General features: G+C 40.3%; 3 protein-coding genes and 1 long non-coding RNA gene across 7 annotated transcripts; 3 read left to right on the top strand and 1 right to left on the bottom strand.

Annotated features, from left to right (window-relative positions):
* Nucleotides 1-238: 238 nt before the first annotated feature.
* FucT6 (alpha-(1,6)-fucosyltransferase 8) lies at nucleotides 239-4,563 on the top strand. The gene is made up of 4 exons (XM_018108320.3): nucleotides 239-853; nucleotides 1,376-1,943; nucleotides 2,885-3,309; nucleotides 3,377-4,563. Exons 1-4 carry the CDS (start codon nucleotides 591-593, stop codon nucleotides 4,014-4,016), a joined length of 1,896 nt encoding a protein of 631 aa, XP_017963809.1. The 5' UTR covers nucleotides 239-590; the 3' UTR covers nucleotides 4,017-4,563.
* Nucleotides 4,564-5,719: 1,156 nt separating this feature from the next.
* On the top strand, nucleotides 5,720-6,400 carry LOC108656311 (uncharacterized). Its single transcript, XM_018108339.3, has 2 exons — nucleotides 5,720-5,922; nucleotides 6,003-6,400. Exons 1-2 carry the CDS (start codon nucleotides 5,814-5,816, stop codon nucleotides 6,236-6,238), a joined length of 345 nt encoding a protein of 114 aa, XP_017963828.1. The 5' UTR covers nucleotides 5,720-5,813; the 3' UTR covers nucleotides 6,239-6,400.
* Nucleotides 6,297-18,526, bottom strand: PhKgamma (phosphorylase kinase gamma). 4 transcript variants are annotated; one of them, XM_030387370.2, is made up of 10 exons: nucleotides 18,387-18,526; nucleotides 16,770-17,606; nucleotides 14,636-14,814; nucleotides 14,273-14,557; nucleotides 13,249-13,339; nucleotides 13,043-13,179; nucleotides 12,874-12,971; nucleotides 11,784-11,867; nucleotides 8,143-8,301; nucleotides 6,297-8,025 (listed from the first exon to the last, which is right to left on the bottom strand). In XM_030387370.2, the coding sequence occupies exons 2-10, from the start codon at nucleotides 16,859-16,861 to the stop codon at nucleotides 7,891-7,893; spliced, it is 1,260 nt and encodes a 419-aa protein (XP_030243230.1). In that variant the 5' UTR covers nucleotides 16,862-17,606; nucleotides 18,387-18,526; the 3' UTR covers nucleotides 6,297-7,890. The 4 variants fall into 4 exon arrangements, with proteins under 4 accessions (XP_030243230.1, XP_030243229.1, XP_030243231.1 ...); XM_030387369.2 differs by lacking the exon at nucleotides 11,784-11,867 and adding an exon at nucleotides 10,132-10,695; XM_030387371.2 differs by lacking the exon at nucleotides 11,784-11,867.
* Nucleotides 8,223-9,615, top strand: LOC108656317 (uncharacterized). Its single transcript, XR_003980464.2, has 3 exons — nucleotides 8,223-8,362; nucleotides 8,423-9,314; nucleotides 9,454-9,615. It is a non-coding gene; the product is annotated as an uncharacterized LOC108656317 (long non-coding RNA).
* Nucleotides 18,527-19,037: the final 511 nt, after the last annotated feature.

Here is a 19,037-nt window from a genome sequence, read left to right as displayed (position 1 = left end):
GCGGTTATCTTTTGCTAGAATTGAGATACATGTAGCTGCCATCAAGCATTTATTGTGTTTTGGTATGCAACAGGAAAGAACGCAGCATAATTTTAAATAATGTAAAATTCTGCAATAATAAACAAGCAAATACAAGTCGTGCTGCATTAATCGAGTATATTGGCACACCCTGGACATATGCTACATAAAAATACTGCACTAAACATATCGATAGTAGCTAAGTGCTATATTTGAAATATCGCTTGAAAATAAGAATATCGATACGCCTACAACATCCCTATTTTTAGTATTTTGTTATTTATTTATTAAAATAAGAAAAGAGTATATAAAAAGAAACCTGTGTCAACTGTGTGCTGTTGCGCTGTGCCGCACAATGTTTAGCAGATGTCATAATCGCAGCTAATTGCTGTGAATATGCAACACACACGGCAAAAACAAACTCCAATACAACATTAACTAGCTGCCGTGCACACAAACATACACACACACAAACACACACACACACACGGACATTGAAACCTTTGGACGCCACGGATTAGCAGCAGGCGAGCAGGACGGAATAACAGAGATTAGAGTGTGGACTAGACGCCATGCTCCTGGTGCGTCAGCTGTTTGGCTCATCATCCAATTCGTGGGTGCGCGCCCTCATCATCTTTGTGCTCGCCTGGGCGGTGCTCGTCTATGTGTTTGTGCTGAAGCTAACCAATAGCCAGGCCCAGAATCAAACCCATCAAACAATTTCTGCCAGTGATAATGAGCACAATGCGCGGCGCATCAATCAGGCGCTGCAGCTGCTGGAGCACACGGAGCGACGCAACGAGGAGCTCAAGCTGCTCATCGATGAGCTGATGAGGTATGTACATATGTATGTAGGTGCCATCAACAATAGGAACAATAACTTCATGAGCATCATTAGCATTATCTGCCACAAGTAGACCTAAAGCTGCAGCTCCCACACCCCACTGCTCCACTCTCCCATCTAACTCATTCCAGCCTGTTCTAATCCGCTCCAAGTGCCCCCCATTAATGCGACCTTTCATATGTAAAGCGAGCAAATGAACATTGGTTTCGGGCAGCCGAACTGTGAATACCCTTGCAGGCATTGCATATGTAGCTCTTATGGGCGTATAGATTCAGTAACCGTTTGATATACATGCTATGTAGCTATGTTCATATATCTGCCATATACTCATCATGTGTGTTGTCGATATGCTCGCTGCAAGGGTATGCAATGAATGCTCGGTCACGCTTGCTTACGTTGGCGTTGAAGAATTACGAATGGCGAATCACAAATCACCACGCACAACCTGTGTGTGTGTGTGTGTGGGCGTGTGTAATTGTCTGTTGCTATTATCTTCTGTTATTGTTATTACAGCGAACAGCTGGACAAGCAGAGCGCCATGAAGCTAATCCAAAGGCTGGAAAATGATTCGCACAATGCAAAGCAATCAATGGGCGATGATACGCTCTTCGAGGTGATTCCAGCCGATGCCGCTGGACAGGATCAACAGCATCAGCAGCAACAGCCGCAGCCGCAGCCGCAGCAGCAGCAGCAACAACTGGGCTTAGATGCTGCCGGCCAGCTGCCTGGACAGCCGGGCATGGAGCCCAGCTTGGAGTACGAGCTGACGCGGCGACGCATCCAAACGAATATCGCCGAGATTTGGAACTACTTCAGCAGCGAGCTGGGCAAGCTGCGCAAAGCCGTCGGGCCCGGCAACTCGGAGCTGGAGGAGTCCATACAGCAGGTGCTGCTGCAGGGCGCCGATCACAAGCGCTCGCTGCTGAGCGATATGGAGCAGTTGCGGCGCGTCGATGGCTACGAGGCCTGGCGCCAGCAGGAGGCCAATGACTTGAGCGACCTGGTGCAGCGGCGACTCCATCACCTCCAAAATCCCAGTGACTGCCAAAATGCTCGCAAACTTGTCTGCAAGCTGAACAAGGTTCAAGCGACAATTACTCTACTCAAAAGAGATGCACTGCCTCCACTGGCATCCACGCCACGCCTATCCTCACACCATTGTCTATCATCCGCTCTCTCATTGCACGTCTATTTTCTGTTCTATTCAGTTGGATTTAATATATTCATTGCATGTTCCGATAATCTCTTTGATATTTGTTTTTCTGATAAGCATGAAAATTGTAAAGATATAGAGAGAGAGAGAGAAAGAGAGAGAGAGAGCATAATTCCTATAGTGAGAAATTATTATTGAAATCGCTGTATTATGTTCTTTCAATATCTCATGATCACAATCTCTTTAACTGCCCTCGAGACTCTAAAACTCTATTGTCTCTCTCTCTCTCACTCTCTCTCTCTCATTTCTATGTTGTTTCTTTTTTTATGTCTCTCTTGTATTTCTCTTGGTTCTTTGAATATTTTGTGAACATTTGAGAACATTCACATTTTCTCTCTCCGTTTGCTCTTTCTTACTTTGGTTTCGGTCCCTTCCTATCCTTTTCCATACTTTTCCTCTATTGCGTTTGCCCTTTTACTTGTTCTCTTTTATGCTGCATTCGTAAACGTTGCTTTCGAAAGATTTTCTTTTTCATTTTCGCCACTTAAAATTCCTTATTTGTTTATTATCAATATTAATTTTCATTAATCTGATTTCTTGTACCATTTTCCCCATTTCATTCTCTCCCCATTCGTAAACGTTGTACTACAAATTTTTGGTGTTTTTCTTTTCTTTCTTTACACTCAATTAACCTGCCGGAAGAGAAGCTTTAGTCTAACACTATTCATCATTTTAACCCAAACTCTAATATTATATTTCACCTGTTCATCTAATTCTCTTGTGCTTGCTTTCGTAAACGTTACACTGGCTGCTCTGATCAGCTATTTAGCTGTGGACTATACTCATTCCGTTTCCTTTGATTTTTGCAGGGCTGCGGCTATGGCTGCCAGTTGCACCATGTGGTGTATTGCTTCATTGTGGCCTATGCCACAGAGCGGACGCTGATACTGAAGTCGCGCGGCTGGCGCTATCACAAGGGCGGCTGGGAGGAGGTGTTCCGTCCGGTGTCCGACAGCTGTCAGGACGCGGGCACAGCGTACGCCTACAATTGGCCGGGCAAATCAAATACTCAGGTGCTGGTGCTGCCGATCATTGACTCGCTGATGCCACGGCCACCCTATCTGCCGCTCGCCGTGCCCGAGGATTTGGCGCCGCGTCTGAAGCGCCTTCACGGCGATCCCATCGTCTGGTGGGTCGGACAGTTTCTCAAGTATCTGCTGCGTCCGCAAACGGAAACGCGCGACTTCCTCAACTCGGGCATGCGCAAGCTTGGCTGGGAGCGTCCCATTGTGGGGTAGGCCATGACCACCGCATCCTTCTCCTAGACATTTTCACTAATCTCGATCTGTATGTGCTTGCAGCGTTCATGTGCGACGCACGGACAAGGTGGGCACCGAGGCGGCCTTCCACGGCATCGATGAGTATATGACGCACGTGGAGGACTATTATCGCACTCTCGAAATTAACGGCAGCAGCGTGGTGCGTCGCATCTTTCTGGCCTCCGACGATGCGCGGGTCATCGTGGAGGCACGCAAAAAGTATCCACAATATCAGATCGTCGGCGATCCGGAGGTGGCGCGCATGGCCGCCGTATCGACACGGTATACGGACACCGCCCTGAATGGCATCATTCTGGACATTCATCTGCTGTCCATGTCCGACTATTTGGTGTGCACGTTCTCCTCGCAGGTCTGCCGTGTGGCGTACGAGATAATGCAAACGATGTATCCGGATGCGGCGCATCGTTTTAAATCGCTGGACGATATCTACTATTACGGCGGACAGAATCCCCATAATCGACGGGCGGTCATTCCGCACAAGCCGCGCTCGCACGAGGATCTGCAGCTGAAGGTCGGCGATCTCGTCTCGGTTGCGGGCAATCATTGGGATGGCAACTCCAAGGGCAAGAATACGCGCACCAATCAGGGCGGACTCTTCCCCTCCTTCAAGGTGGTCGACAAGGTCGAAACGGCCAAGCTGCCAGTCTATCCGGGTGTCTAAGCTCTCTACCGAATATCGGATATCTGATATCGAATACCGGATATCCTGGATAGCCAGCCGAACCCATCCAGAACCTTCTCTGCTGAATCTCAATTTCAAAATCTGCTCCGCCGCATTCCAAGTGTTTGTGCATCTTAAATCCTGGTAAAAAAAAAAAACGCCAAAAACCAACAAAAGAACAAAAAACGGAAAATCTCAAATCTATTCAAGTGCTCTAATCTCTTTTCTGGAATGTGGAATCGGTCAATGTTCTACACGATTCCATTTGTTGCACTAATTCTATGCATTTTCCTAAGCCGAAGAAATTAGAAAAAAAAAAACAAGAAATAAGAAGAGATGTTGACAAAGTAAAGATTATACATATAGAGAACAAATATATATATATATATATATATATATATACATATAGATATACTTATATGCACATATGTATCTATATACATATATAGTACATATAAGCATGCATGTAGGATTCAAATACGCGCAATATAGTTTATCCTTTGTAACATAGACGAAACTCACACAAATAAATATAGTCAAGTTTTAATTTGCAAGTTGTTGGAGTTGACTTCAATTGGGGGTGCACAAAATTTATTCAAGGCAGATATTTATATTTTTATTTCTATTCATTAATATCGTTGCATCGTTCGCCTGATTCTGCATTTTACATTTACATTTTCCCATACACACTGGAATTACTCTTATACACAAATGGTGAGTACATTGACTTTGGTACCATTTGCCAAATGTTAACATTGTGCCTTAACAGAATTGCGTCATTTCGAACGGGTTACTTTAACAGAATTACTCTTATACACCAATGTTGACTGCATTGACTTTGGTACATTTGATGTTAGCCAATCGAAGTAATAACAGAATTCCTCTTTACTGTTAGTTTACGGTACCTTATGACAGTAGCAACGCTGCCAATGTCAATGACTGAGTCGTTCGATAACATTGGCTTGGATATGCACTCTCTCTCTCTCTCTCTCCCTCATACAAATACACATGCAGGCACACAAAAGGCTTAATGTAACGTACTCCTCGATCGCTATTTTGAACCTTGTTTTAATCAGGTTCAAGATCCCTGTCGGTGAAAGTGCACGGGCTGCCTGATGATGATGATGATGATGATGACGATGATGATGATTTGTGTGCGAAAACAAAATTCTTTTGAGTCAGCGAGAAACGAATTTACACCCAGCCACAGGAATGCTACTTTATAAACAAGAAACAACCAACGAAAATTCCCAAAAAAATGTGGGAAAAAAACCAAACAAAACAAAATTAAAAACCGAACAGGCGCCAATTGACAGCGCGACAGAGCGAAATGAAGAACGTGATAAGCGCTCGATCGAAAAAAGAGAAGAAAATAAATTTAAAAAAATATATGTATATATAGTATATAAATTAAAGCTCATCACAAAATTATTTATATGCGTAATATAATTAAGTACTCAATGAACCGCAGGGAAGTTGCCGCAACAACAACAACAACAACAACAACGACAAAAAGTTACCAAACAGGCAGCTGCCGTTAAACCGGCATGGGCGCGAAAAGGAGCGGTATATGGCGAGAGCCGTGCGTTGGAGAAGGTCAACTTGGTTGAGCCTCAGCTGACGGCGCTCGCGCTCGCATTGGCGCTCGATAAGCCCGTCTCACACGGACTTTGGCTTATGATAACAGGCAGCGTTTCGGTATATAAGACATGGCAGCTGCCTTCCAATCAGCAACACTTGTGAACTTACATCCCAATCGGCATCACCTTCCAGCGGATCTCCATTCGAAAATTCAACATGTCGAAATTCAGCTTTGTCGCTCTGATCGCCTGCGCAGTCGCCTATGTTCTCTGCAGTCACAGCGCCGCGGCGCAGGTCATTGGCAGAGGTCTGCTCAAGAATCCCAGTGAGTATAAGAGTGCGAAAGAGAGGGTTAAAAAGTGTTACGCATCTATCTAAATTGATATCCTTTGTGCTCCCCGCCAGCTTATCCCGGCAAATGTGTGGTGAACTCCAACCTGATTATGTCGGTCGGACAGGTTGCCAAGGCGCCCAATCATCCGTGCGCCAGCATAACCTGCCTGGAAGGCAGCACAGTCGAGTTGCACACGTGCAAGGCGAAGGCGCCACCCAAGGGCTGCAAGCTGCGCGACTTTGTGAACACCAATCTCAATTTCCCCGAGTGCTGTGACCGCCGCTACGATTGCGACAAGCTCATCTAAGCCTCTTACGTTATCAGTAATCGTTCTAAAATCTTGTATTTTGTTGTTTTTGTTCTCGTTTTTTTTTTTTGGTTTTTATTTATTTTGTATACTACAACATAACAATTAAAAAGTAAACGCTTAGCAATACAATTAAATAATTTAATAAAATCATTAACAGAATTCTTGCGTTGCGGCGTAGTGCAGAGTGAAAAACATTTGCCATTGATCCATTCAACTAAATAGTAAAGGTTGTTAATCAAGTCAATAACATGTCGGACAAGAAACCGGAAAATCAGGCTAAAGAGGTTAAAGGCGTAAGGTCTAGTAAGGCGATATGGAAGCGTACTTCAAGGACACCAGTTTCATTCAAGCTAAGGATAACAAACCCATAGGAGGAGAGATAGCGTCAATGCAATATATCCATCGAATGATATAACTGAATCAGCTTTCATTAACCAATTGGTCTAGCGGATTCATTTATCGGACTAAGAATAACGAATGGTATAGTTACGGGAGGCGAAATTATGCGTAATAGATATGAATATTCTTACAGGAGTATCCGGAACCGACCGAGATTAAAAACAAGAATTATCCAACTTCACGAATTACCACAATCTGGAAATGTTGAAGACGCACTTAAGAATTGTTGGGAGATGTTGGGAATGACATTAGATGATATGCCAAAGTTCAATAATTCGTACCAGAAAGTTCAAAGTACCGTCGATGTTATAGCGGATTCGACTGATGAACAATTTGAAGCCATTGGAAGTTTGAATAATGACATAGATGAGATGAATGAATTGCCGAGCTGTTCATCAACACTACACGATACATCCATAACTTTGTCTCATGATTATGCTGTTTTACCGAAGCTTAGACAAGGGGAGATTGATAGTCTCAGAAGACTTAGGATTATATGATGTGTCTGTCCAAGAAGACGTATGGGAACGGAATAAACACTTTTTGATGGAAAATGTCTAAAAGATCTTTAAACGGATGGGTTGCAAAAATTGGGCTAAGCTGGTATGGTACCTTTTAATGACCGACACCGAACAAAAAGTAGTATATTTTGGACTATTTCGACCGAGTGACTTTCGCTATTCTTTTCTCTTTCGTTATTCTTTGCTTTTTATTATTCTTTACCTTTCATTCATTAGTTGATCTAGTATGTAATGGCATTCGAATAGTTCCGAATCACTTATACGTATTAACGTATCTGTGTTTCACACTCCAGCAAGAATCGTGTACAAAAAAAATAATAATAATAAATACATATGCATCTATGTATGTATGTATGTACATATGTATGTATGTTGTTTTCTAACTACACACCTACACACACATTCGCATATCGCTCTTATATGTATATTCATATGCATAGCTGTGTTTATGCATGTGTTGCTCCTTTTACTATATACATACGCATTACTCTAGCGTACCTTATGCCTTCCAACACACACAGCACGCAGCTGATTGTGTGCGTGTCTGTGTCTCTGCTGTGTGACGGAACAGAACAAACTGAATCGAGAGCGTTTGAAAAGAAGAGGAAACCCGTTAACTTTGCGTTACGTTCTGCATGGTATTTTGGTGTCTCTTACATAATTTGTTTTGCTATTGTGTTCTTAGTAACTTTCACTTGTATTTGTGTACATGTGTACGTGTTGTGTCTCCTATCGACTGAGATTGTTTATGTAGAGCGCGTGCAGTTCGGTGCGCGGAGTATTCTCGAATAGGGCGGCACGATTCTGGCCCTCGCCCTTCTTCACCCAATGGCCATACACGCGGAAGGCGCAGCCATCGATAACCTGTCAACGATAAATGTATTGATTGTTGTTACCAATGATCGATATACATATGTACATATGTATGTATGTATGTATGTGTGAATTAAAGTATTTCTCCAGTCTTTTATTTAGGTTTACCTTGCGCAGCACCTTGACGCGATAAGGATCACGTATGGCCTCCTCGACGTGAAGCGGCTCGGCCGTGTAGCGTAGGCGGCGTATCCTAATGACCGCGCGTATCACTAATATGGCAAATTGGAACTTTTTGCGCGCGTTGAAGCGACTTTGTTTCCGCAGCTAAATATGCCAAAATTAAAGAAAAAATCACACATAGGATGGGGGTTAATTTTGTTATAAGGTAATTACTTCAAAAGTGTTTATTGTGTTAGGGTTTTTTATTTGGCTTATTACGTTTTAGTTCATACGCCTTGGGTTAATACGGTTATCGTTAGCAGCTGTTTAATACAACAATTCTAAAGTTGCGTGTGTGTGTGTGTGTGTGTACGTGTATGTGTTTTTGTTTTGGTTTGTGGCTTTAAAAACTTTACGCGAACACAACTTGCATTAGGCGACTGTATGTCTGTGTCCGTGTCAAAGTCAATGCGTGTGTGTGTATGAGAGAGACATTACATACATATGTCAAGTTAATCTTAAGCTGTTAGTTCCGTGCTGTTATGTGCATTTAACATACTTATGTCAAGAGAATGGAAGACAGACAGAGAGAGAGAGAGAGAGAGAGAGGTACAGAGTTAAATTCACCATATTAACAGTGTACGGGACGTGCCAAGTTGTGAAGTTGTATGTGTGAGTTGTCGCAAAGCAAAAGCAAATAAACAATTACAAAAGGATTGTAATGAACTCAAAACAGAAAAAATAAGTGTGGTGTAATAGGCGAAACTGTTAAATCCGTAAGCGAGTGAAAGAGAGCGCATGCGGAACGCGCTCAGGGACAGAGCACACACAGAGCAGAAATATATAGATATACATATGTATGTACATGGATTATAAACATACACATATATGGTGGATAAACAACAAAAATATATGTATATAGATATAGAATCGAACAATGGCATTTTAAAATGTATATATACTGTATAGGTAACTAATTGTTTTATATATGGTTTTGCGCATTTTGACTTTGGTTTACTCACAAGGGAGTCTCCACAACACCGACTTATAGACACACATCTTATAAGGGCGTTGAGACTCTGACAATATAGAGAACATGACACACAAAACAAAACGTGTATATCAAATCATACAGAGGAGAAATTAAAAACAAAACAAAAAACATCGTCAGTGAATTGGTAAGCGTAATTGTTTTTTTTTTTTTTCAAAATTTTTGAGTTTTTTTTTTTTTTTTTCATATATTATCTATGTGGTATATGTGGTGTATGTATGCATATGATCCAATGTGTACTTAACGGTTAAATTTAACATAAACAGAGGCCATGCAAAAGAACAGAAAAAGAGAGAGCGAGAGAGAGACAGACAGATGGAGGAGCCAAAACTACAACAGCATTATGATTAGTGATATACAACATATTTAATAATACTACGATAATACAAACGGCAAAAGCGTTTTTATTTTCTTTTTTTTTTTTTTATCATTTGTAAAAACAAATACCAATTGACCCAAAGATATCTTCTACTATACTAAAAAGGTGCATATAATACAAACATTTTTTGATTTATTTTCAAATACGACTAAACAGCTAAAAATAAATAATATTATATTAAGTGTAAAATTAAATGTTACAAACTAAATAAAATTGTGCGTTCCATTTACCACAGGGCTGGCAAATGCAATATTAAAGTGAGGTGAGTTCTGTGGAGTTGAGGCGTGGTGAGTGCGCCCTGTTACATGGCTACAATAATTTTTACTGTGCTGTGAGTGAAATTATTTGGTATTGAAATGTGTGTGTGTGTCTAGGCGCCGCTGCCAAAGTTAAGTGTGTGTGTGTATATATGTATATATATGTGTGTGTGTGTGGCTGTGTATGTGTGTATGATGCACTAATCAAATACAACTAAAAGCGCTGTTCATTGAGAGAAGTAAGGAATGTGTTATATAACTAAATTGATACGTGAACATATTGGTAAAACAAAAAAGGAAAAACCTGCCTGCACTGATGAATACAATAAATGTTTTGCATTTGCATTTGCCGCACTCTCATAATTATCGTTATCGATGCCCAAATGCTGTCGCGTTTTGCTAGCTGTTGATTGTTGTTGCTGCTCCTGCTGCTGCTGCTGCTGTTGTTGTTGCTGCTGCTGCTGCTGTTGCTGCTGTTGATAGTAAACTGTGGCCGTCAAGGTCATGGACGTCGTTGTGCTTTCCAATTGCTGTTTTTGTTGTTGCTGCTGCTGCAGCAGTTGCTTCTGTTTCTCATGATCGGGTGCAAAATAATTGCTGCTGCTGGTAGTAGCGACATCGCGTAATCGATTCGATGAATACGAACTCTGCGGCGCACTGCAGTAAATATAGGAGGAGGATGCGCCGCCACTGATGCCAGTGTTTCCACTGTTCAGTTGATTATAACGGAAGGCTGTTTGATTCTGATTCTGGCGGCTCGAGCTGGGACCGCTACTGTTACTGTTAGCGATGCCCGCATTGCTGCCTGGATAATGTGCAACTTTGGCATTTGCATGCAAGTGCTGCATATACGTCATCTCGTTCAGTAGAACCTAATTATCGCGTCAGTTGTTTTCAGATTGAGTGCGACAGAGACAGTGAGAAAGTGGGGCAGAGCGAGAGCGAGAAATTGGCAAAGTGCAGGCAGCGCGTATGTTGGGCAGGTCAAAACGCAACGAAAATGAGGAATACAAAATTGTAAAAATGTTAAAGGATATAAGTCAAATGAACAAAACCAGACAATAAACAATAAATTAAAATTATAAATATATTTAAATATGTGTACATATGTATCGTATATCTAAGTATGCTTATTCTAAAGACCTGGTATAAGTATAAGACTCTGTATAAGAGTCGAAATGTGACTAGCCTACGCTTTATATGCACCTTCTTAATTGCTCCTCACTTAACAGATCTAAGTAGACATAACGAGTGGCTGTGACGCATACACATGTATAAGAGAGCATACCACGAATGTATACGAGGTGAGCTTTTTAATGTTAGACAGAGTTTGCATGCATTCGCTTTTTGGCTGCGGCGTCTGCGGTTGATGCGGCTGCTACTGCTGCTGTTATCGTTATCGATATACATAGAGATGTTAATTATTATCGCAATCGCAATGCACACGCAACAGGGACAATGACAACAAATACATACATACATACATACATACATAGATCAACAAGCAAAGATATATATGTACATACATATGTTGTAATTATTATAAATTAAATTAAATGCTAGAAAAACGCACATGAGACTATATTGTATGTGTAAATGGAAAAAACAATGCAGCTGCATTCAATCAAAGGGAGAGAAAATAATAAACGACAACAAGCCAACACGATTACGATAACTAAGTGAGTCGATAGAAAAACACACACATACGAAAAGAAAAAATATATTTGGTGTTAATTGAATCGAATTGATATCGAAACACAATGCAAATACATATACATTGAATATATATATTTATATAAAAACAAACAAAATGCAATATGATCTTATTGTTGGTTTCTATATATTGTCGTGTTTGTTGTTGTTTATTAATAGGTTTTAATAGTTTGAATCGTTTGGCTGCTGTTGTAGTTGTTACATTAGAATTGGGTGGGTTTGAGTTAGTCCAGTAATAATTCGTTACCAGTGCGATTTCAGTGATGCGACTCATTCTTCTGGACTTGGTCGATAGGCTGCGCTTGAGGCCATCAATATTTTGCTCGAACAACTATCGATTTGTTATCGAGTGATCGACAGAAGATTTGGATATGTTTGTATTCATATGTTTCGATTGTTTTTTTTTTTTTGTAAAATAAACAATTTATATATTTTCGGTATTTTTTCAGTATTTTTGCGGTATTTTTGTATATTTAAAATATGTAAGAAAAAGAAAAAAAGGATACGTATATAATAAAATTGAAGAAAAATAAGAGAACAAAATAGATACGAGTAGAGAAAGAAGAATAATGCGCTTAACTTAAATGCAAAAACAAAAGATATATGTATATGTATGTAAATATAGTTAAGTATCTAAGATATAAAAAGCTAACACGAAAGCCGATTTCTAGAACTTAAACGGGAAATAGAAAAGGTACAGTGAACACTCGATAAGAAAGACATTTTGAAAATGATTTCAGAAATGAGATATAAAACATTAACAGATTTAGCTTAGCGAGTGCTGACTGTAGCTGTGTGCGGCTTAGCAGCTGGAACACGTGTACAACTCTTAAGCGGATTAACTGATTATCTTATTTAGATGGTATATACTATATATATATATATATAAATAATATGTTATAGAGTATACAAAATAAAGCAGTTATTATGCTGCGTGTGTGAGTCACAGTGGTGTGTGTGTGTGTTTGTGTGTGTGTGATTGAGGGCGGCGATAGGGGGTTTTCCTTTTAGAGACAATTGCGCAAGAAGAGGAACTCATACTCAGCGAGTATGGCGTAGGAAGAAGGGAATACTCAGAAGGGTATAGATAGGTCGTGCTCGAATGTGGGGAACTTAAGTGGTACATATACATATATAAATATAGCGATTTATATTAAATACTTTTATGGGATAGTGTTTGTCTCTTGGAAACTGCAACCGGACCTCTAAACGTTATGGCTAATCATACTGACTAACATAGTGGTATATATGGTAGAGTTGTAATAATAGTAATGCCTAGCAGTATCGGGTGTATAGATCCCACATGGACGGGCAGCGCCAGGGGCGCCGACACTTACCATTTGATTGAAGAATGGATGTCTTAATACTTCCTTAACGGTGATACGTTGCGCTGGATCAACGACTAGACATTTACGTATCAGATCTTTGGGATCCTCTGTATGGATTATAATAATACATTGCTATCATTTTAGTGTACACGCATCGAATAGATGTTGTGAACTTCACCTGAAATATCGGCCCATTCGGGCGAGGTGAAACTGTATTTGCCCTCCATGATGTTGCGCAGCATCACCATCTGCTTGCGATGCCAGAACGGGGGACAGCCGACGAGCAAGGTGAACATTATGACGCCACAGGCCCAACTGGAAATCGTATCAAATAATGGTAAATATAGACATGTGTGCATAAACAGTAATAATGCTGTTGCTTACATGTCCACTTCCTGCGAGTAGCCCGGGGAACCCTCGAACATGTTGCACTTGAGTGTCTCCGGTGCCAAATAGCCCGGAGTGCCGCAAAGATCTGTCGAGAGTAACAGTTATAGTAGATGCTATGTAAACATACTTTAAAATATAGTTTAGAGCGAAACAATGAGTGAAGGAAAGAGATAGGTATATGCAAATACCTTGATATGGACTGTTTATAAGAGCTCATGGAGTGATGTAGATTCAGTTCAGTTGAGAGAATCCTAAATGGGTCCTACAACTTCTAAGAATTTTGTAAAGACTGCAGCATGATATCATATATCATTTCTAGAGGTTACTTAATTCGTTCCAAATATTTCTAAGCAAATACTTCAAGGAGCTTAGGCAACTAGGGCTATGTAGATGGACATCCTCTATATATATACATGACTAAATTGCAAACCTATATTGTTCATACCATGCATACATAGTGCTTCTACTACTATCTGCTGTTGCTATTCACACCTATGCCTAGATTTAGAAAATTTGTCGTTCAGTATATACATCTCTATAAAAAGAAAATCAAGTCAATCTAAGCATCTAGATTTCATGTCCTGAGTTTGATGAATATAGTTTGTTTCTTACAGTCGTAAATTCATCATTTTATAATATCTTCGTATTGATATTGTCTCTCCTGTACTTTATAGCGATTAAAGGCCCCTAGATCTAGTTGGATATATCCCATTAAATATACAAACAGTATGAATATAACATATTCCACTTCTTCTACCCTAAATTTGATATCTTTGAGGACTAGGATCTATAGATATTCCTCCACATTTTCGTTGCCTTCTAGCCTTATTGGTTACCTGCACTACAGCTTCGTGCACTCCACGAATGCAAATGATATAGAATATAATTTCCTACAGCCTGAGCAATCATCCTGTTTTGCCTTTATCCTCATAGGCTTTCCCATTCCTATTCTCAGCCTTTAACGCATTCACTTTTTCATCATCTTCTTCTTCCTCTTCTACTGCTGTTGCTGTTTCACCTGTAAGTTTCTCGCCCTCGCCCAGCTGCCGGGCGAATCCAAAGTCTGTGATCTTCACGTTGTGATTCTCGTCGAGCAATATATTCTCGGGCTTCAGATCGCGATGCACAATGTTCTGGGCGTGTATATACTCGACGCCCTCGAATATTTGCCGCATAATGGTGCGCGTCTTCTTCTCGGAGAGCGTCACCACCGATGTCAGATAGTCGAACAGTTCGCCCTTGGGGCACAGCTCGAAGACGAGAAATACAAATGCATCCGATTCAAATACATCCTGCAAATCAACTGCAACACAGAGCGAGAGCGAAAGAGAATTTTAGAACTTGTAGAACTATATTTATGTAGATATTCTGGTATAGTTACTTATGTAGGGATGCCCCATCACTTTGCGTAAGATTGAGATTTCCTGTCTGGTTGCTTCGAGCATATGATATGGATTCGTTTCGCCCGATTCCGTCGTGGCGCCCAGATCGATAATTTTCGCTGCAAACTCTTTACCCGTCTCCTTCTCAATGCAGCGACGCACCGTCGAGCTGATGCCCCTGCGAGGATGAGTTTATATATAAGAAAAATATATATATATATGTAGGATTTTACATTTATTGAGTAAATTATATATAGACCTATGAGGTTATATATAGCTACGCCTAGGGCCTAGTCATTCAAGAACAAACACAGCTTCGAATCACGCACTCAAAAGTCATTTTGCAGTCTTGATCGGAATGCACACTGTATAAAGATTTGGACTATCTGAATCAGATAAGATCTATTCAAATGCGCATTAGAGCTTTACGAAATGTTTATCCAGCCGATGAGTCTTGTAATGCTTGTAAACAGATTGCAGAGAGAAAGGGGGAGGGGGAATGCACATATAGACGAAAAAATAGTCTATATAATCTATCCAGCACCTGAGTCTGAAGAGAGGAGCTAGATATATAGAGGAAAGATAGACTACAGACGATATAATTTGCAATCTCATTTCAAGTTCAATTCAAGGTGATTTTTGTAGAGCTATTCTAAAAGAAAGTTGGATGTATTAACCATATTTGACTATTTTTCTTTCCCTTTTTCGGCTTGACCTCAATTCAACTTTGGTTTTTAATTCCTAAATCGTCCGATTCCCATGCATTTTTTGGAGCATTACGCGACAGTTCACACGTCGCGTCATGTTCCCACTAGCACCCAATGGAACAGGCCACACAGCTTTGAGTCATAGCTCAACAGCTCATCAAAAAAAAAAAAAAAAAAAAAAAGAAGAATAAATAAAATATATATGTAAAGAATGGCAATGCAAAAACATTTATAATGAAATAAACAAAGTTTAGAATTCTGCAATGTCAACAGAAACAGGAAGAACAAGCAGCAATTGCAAGAAGTAAATAAATAATGAAACTTAACTATAGATTCAGGTCGAGACGCCGAATGCTCTATGCGGAGATCCTTAGGGAAACGAAATGAAATGAAACAAACCGGAATGGGATCACAAAATGTGATTCAAACAGTATTTGGAAGAATGATTTGGAGCTTGAGACTAATAGAATTAGTTTCGACTCGAACATAGATGCTTGGCGAAAAACTAAACTGGAACTAAATGAAATTGTAAAAAAAAAATTTGTGAACCAATGACTCAATACTCAATGGAGTCACAGAAGCTCTAAGGTAAACAAATCAAACTGTAACTGGATCTAAAATGATTATGTTTGTGGCAGTTCTGGCAAGCATTCAATCTATAGGTAAACGAAGAAAAACAAGTCTGACATTTCGAATCACAGAACTAGAAAGAAAAACTGGAGCTAACTAATTCAGGTGATGTTTTCGGGAACTAACCATTCAATCTACAAATTTTTCAAAAGGAAATACTATATGGTTCGAATCACAGGTCTTTAGAATCGATAGTATCTAGAACTAAACACAAAAATCAATCGAAGAGAAGAAGAACTAAAGAACTATTCAATTAGTTAGAATCTCCATGAAGAGTTTTGTATGTAAATAGTAGAGCATTTAACATTAATATGTATATTCAACCATATATAGCTTGAGTTCTATTTTGACTGATATTCAGTATCATCTAAATAGATGACTAAATATTCACAGTTCTTACACAGTTCTACGTTTTTTTCATGTTTTTCAACCAAATGAATATACATAAATATTAATGTTAATCAATATGTATATACATATATATATACAGACATAAATATATCTTAATTGGATATTTGATAAGAGAAACCGATAAATGAAAAATATTATGCATTTAAACTCAAGTCTCAAAATGACTAACAGCATTTACTAACTGATTTCAAGTAGAAAAACTCAGTTGACATTAGCGAGTGATCACTGTACTGCACAATTGCAGCATTGTTTGCACGCTTCAATGTTTTGCATAACTCCGAAAGCTTTGACTCGAGCTCAACATGAATTAGTATAAGCCCGCTGGCTATAAGACTTTCTGTTTATGATTTCGTCAATTTTGCGACTCTTATACTAATGCGCTTACCTGCCCAGTATTTCTTTGGGCTCGTATTTGGCGTAGAAGCCCTTCGCCGCATCCTTGTCGGGCAGCAGATCATCCTCCTCGTCTTTGGCCATTAGATCGAGTGAAATTTTGGCGACGTTCTCCGACGACGCTGTGGCTGCACTTTACTTATTTTTTATCGTTGTTGTTGCTGCAGTCGTTGTTGTTGTTGTTGTTGATTGTAATCCAAATCCGCACTTGGGCTATTAGCGAACGATTTCAATTCCCCAATAATCCCCCGCACCGTTCAATCTCAAGTTCTTCTACTGAATCTTCCTCCTGTTCTCTTTGGTGTGCGCGCTCGCTCTCGCCCTAACTCTCCTTCTCACTCTTGCTCTCTCGCTCTTTGGTGTGTTGCTATTTTTATATACGAATCGACGCGATGCGATACGATCAGTGCACGAATTGAATCTGTTCCGTTATTTGCCGAGAACTTGCGACTGATTGTCCGCTGCTGCTACTGCTGGCGGCTGCGTCGCTGCCTTTTCTCTTCTTCACTTTTAATTACCAACAAATCGGTTGCGTTGGCGTTGGCGTCGCTGCTGCGCCGTCTGAGAGTATAGCTGTTGTGCCGGTGTTTTGCAGCTCTGGCTGGTGCTGACTTTGTAGAAGAAGAAGCAGTAGCAGTAGCAATTGTTGTTGTTGCTGTTGGTGTCGTTGTCGTTGATGTTGTTGTTGGCTGTATAACTCAAATGTGGGCTGCTGCTGCTGGTGGTGCTGCTTTTGTTGCCCTCTCATTCCCACTCGTTGGCTCGGTCGCACTCAGCTGTTGTTACGGCTGCCGCTGCGGCTGCTGATTTAATTAATAACGAATGCCAGCTACAACAAATCGATTTAAACAGAACAAAAAACAAAAATAAAAAAAAACCAAATCAAATAAAATAGAATTAACATTTTTTCCTTAGTTCTGCGCTTATAAATGATTACACAACGCATGGCCCAATAAACGGTGACAAATGCGTTCACATGCTTAATTACATGCACTCACACTCACACTCCCTCACACACGCATACACGCACACACGCAAGCCACCCCCCGCTGACTGGCTGCCTCTCACTCTCTATCACTCACAATCTTTGGCGTTTGTTTTGATCGGATTAATGCACATTTACTAGCACTGGGACACGGCCATCAGAAGAAACCGGGCTCAAGCGCTGCGTCTTCGCGGACCGCGGCCACTGCCTCTGCCTCAGCTGCTCTTGCAGATGACGACGGCAGCGACGTCGTTACTTTGCTTGCGTGTTTTTGTTGCCGCAGGTGAATTTTAATAGCGTGGTTGTTTTTGTTGTTGCTGCTCATTTTCATTTACCATATATTGAATTTCATTATTTTATTTTGCTCAATTTTTTTGGGGGCTCGTTGGCCAACACTAGGGGGTCAACGCAAATGCTGCAATTGTGGCAGATCTCGATTCGAGGTTTGCTCTCCTTTTCTAGCGCACACAGCACAACACTAATGGGGCAGCAAGCAAGCGAGCAAGCAGCCAGGCAGGCAGGCAGCCAGACAGACGCACTGTCTCCGCCTCTAGCGGGTACATTTCAATGTCAACTAAGGTTAAAAGTAATACTGTTGGCCAGGGGAGTTTGCATTGCACATACACCGGGCGCACGAACAGCTGCTGGCGTGTCGAAACTTAGCGGGCATAACTATCTCTGAGTTGTATTTTGTAATATTAAATAGGCAAAACAAAACCCTGTATTTTGAACACAATCACAATACTACCGAAACAACTACAAGTACCACAAGTTAAGCAGCTATCGATATCGAGTGCACATGCACCGATGCCGATATCGTTGCGCAAGCAACCGCTAATGTTATCGTATGCATTCGATATCCAGCATAAGCGACATCTGACAGCCCGGCCGGTGTTGCCACATGAACAGAGAAAAACTGTTGAAATTTGAATTTTTAATTTGAATTTCTTTGCAATCGTTACTCTTTATTTTTTCGTTTATTTGACATACATGTATATTTACTTGTTTATATGTTGTTTTTGCTTTCGTATGGAATACAATTGTAAAAAATATTAAATAGTCGCTAAGGTGGTCTTGTAATAATGATGAGGCAAATGTATACAATTTTTTAATTTTTTTTTTTTTTTTTTCAAATGAAGCCGTTTTTTTTTTAAAGTCTCGAAATTTGATGAGAAACAATTTAGCTTTTTTACTTTTTTGTTTTATTTTTTGCTTGTTTTTTTTTTTTTCTTAATGCTTATGGTTTATTAATACTCCACAAAGGGGCTTGATGTG

The sequence above is a fragment of the Drosophila navojoa genome, chromosome X, assembly GCF_054131105.1.
Source record: "Drosophila navojoa isolate 15081-1374.11 chromosome X, UAZ_NAV_1.0, whole genome shotgun sequence".
NCBI classification, from domain to species: domain Eukaryota; kingdom Metazoa; phylum Arthropoda; class Insecta; order Diptera; family Drosophilidae; genus Drosophila; species Drosophila navojoa.
The sequence above is the reverse complement of the archived record's forward strand: the minus strand, read 5'-3'. Positions and strand labels throughout refer to the sequence as shown.

Bases quoted from the DNA above. Each gene is read 5' to 3' on its own strand.
- FucT6 (XM_018108320.3), top strand. From the start codon at position 591: ATGCTCCTGGTGCGTCAGCTGTTTGGCTCATCATCCAATTCGTGGGTG. The intron at 1,944-2,884 runs GTTCAAGCGACA...TGATTTTTGCAG, and splicing joins TTGTCTGCAAGCTGAACAAG to GGCTGCGGCTATGGCTGCCA. The intron at 3,310-3,376 runs GTAGGCCATGAC...ATGTGCTTGCAG, and splicing joins TGGGAGCGTCCCATTGTGGG to CGTTCATGTGCGACGCACGG.
- LOC108656311 (XM_018108339.3), top strand. From the start codon at position 5,814: ATGTCGAAATTCAGCTTTGTCGCTCTGATCGCCTGCGCAGTCGCCTAT. The intron at 5,923-6,002 runs GTGAGTATAAGA...GCTCCCCGCCAG, and splicing joins AGGTCTGCTCAAGAATCCCA to CTTATCCCGGCAAATGTGTG.
- PhKgamma (XM_030387369.2), bottom strand. From the start codon at position 16,861: ATGGCCAAAGACGAGGAGGATGATCTGCTGCCCGACAAGGATGCGGCG. The intron at 14,558-14,635 runs GTAACTATACCA...TCTGTGTTGCAG, and splicing joins GATGGGGCATCCCTACATAA to TTGATTTGCAGGATGTATTT. The intron at 12,972-13,042 runs GTGAAGTTCACA...TAATCCATACAG, and splicing joins CGAATGGGCCGATATTTCAG to AGGATCCCAAAGATCTGATA.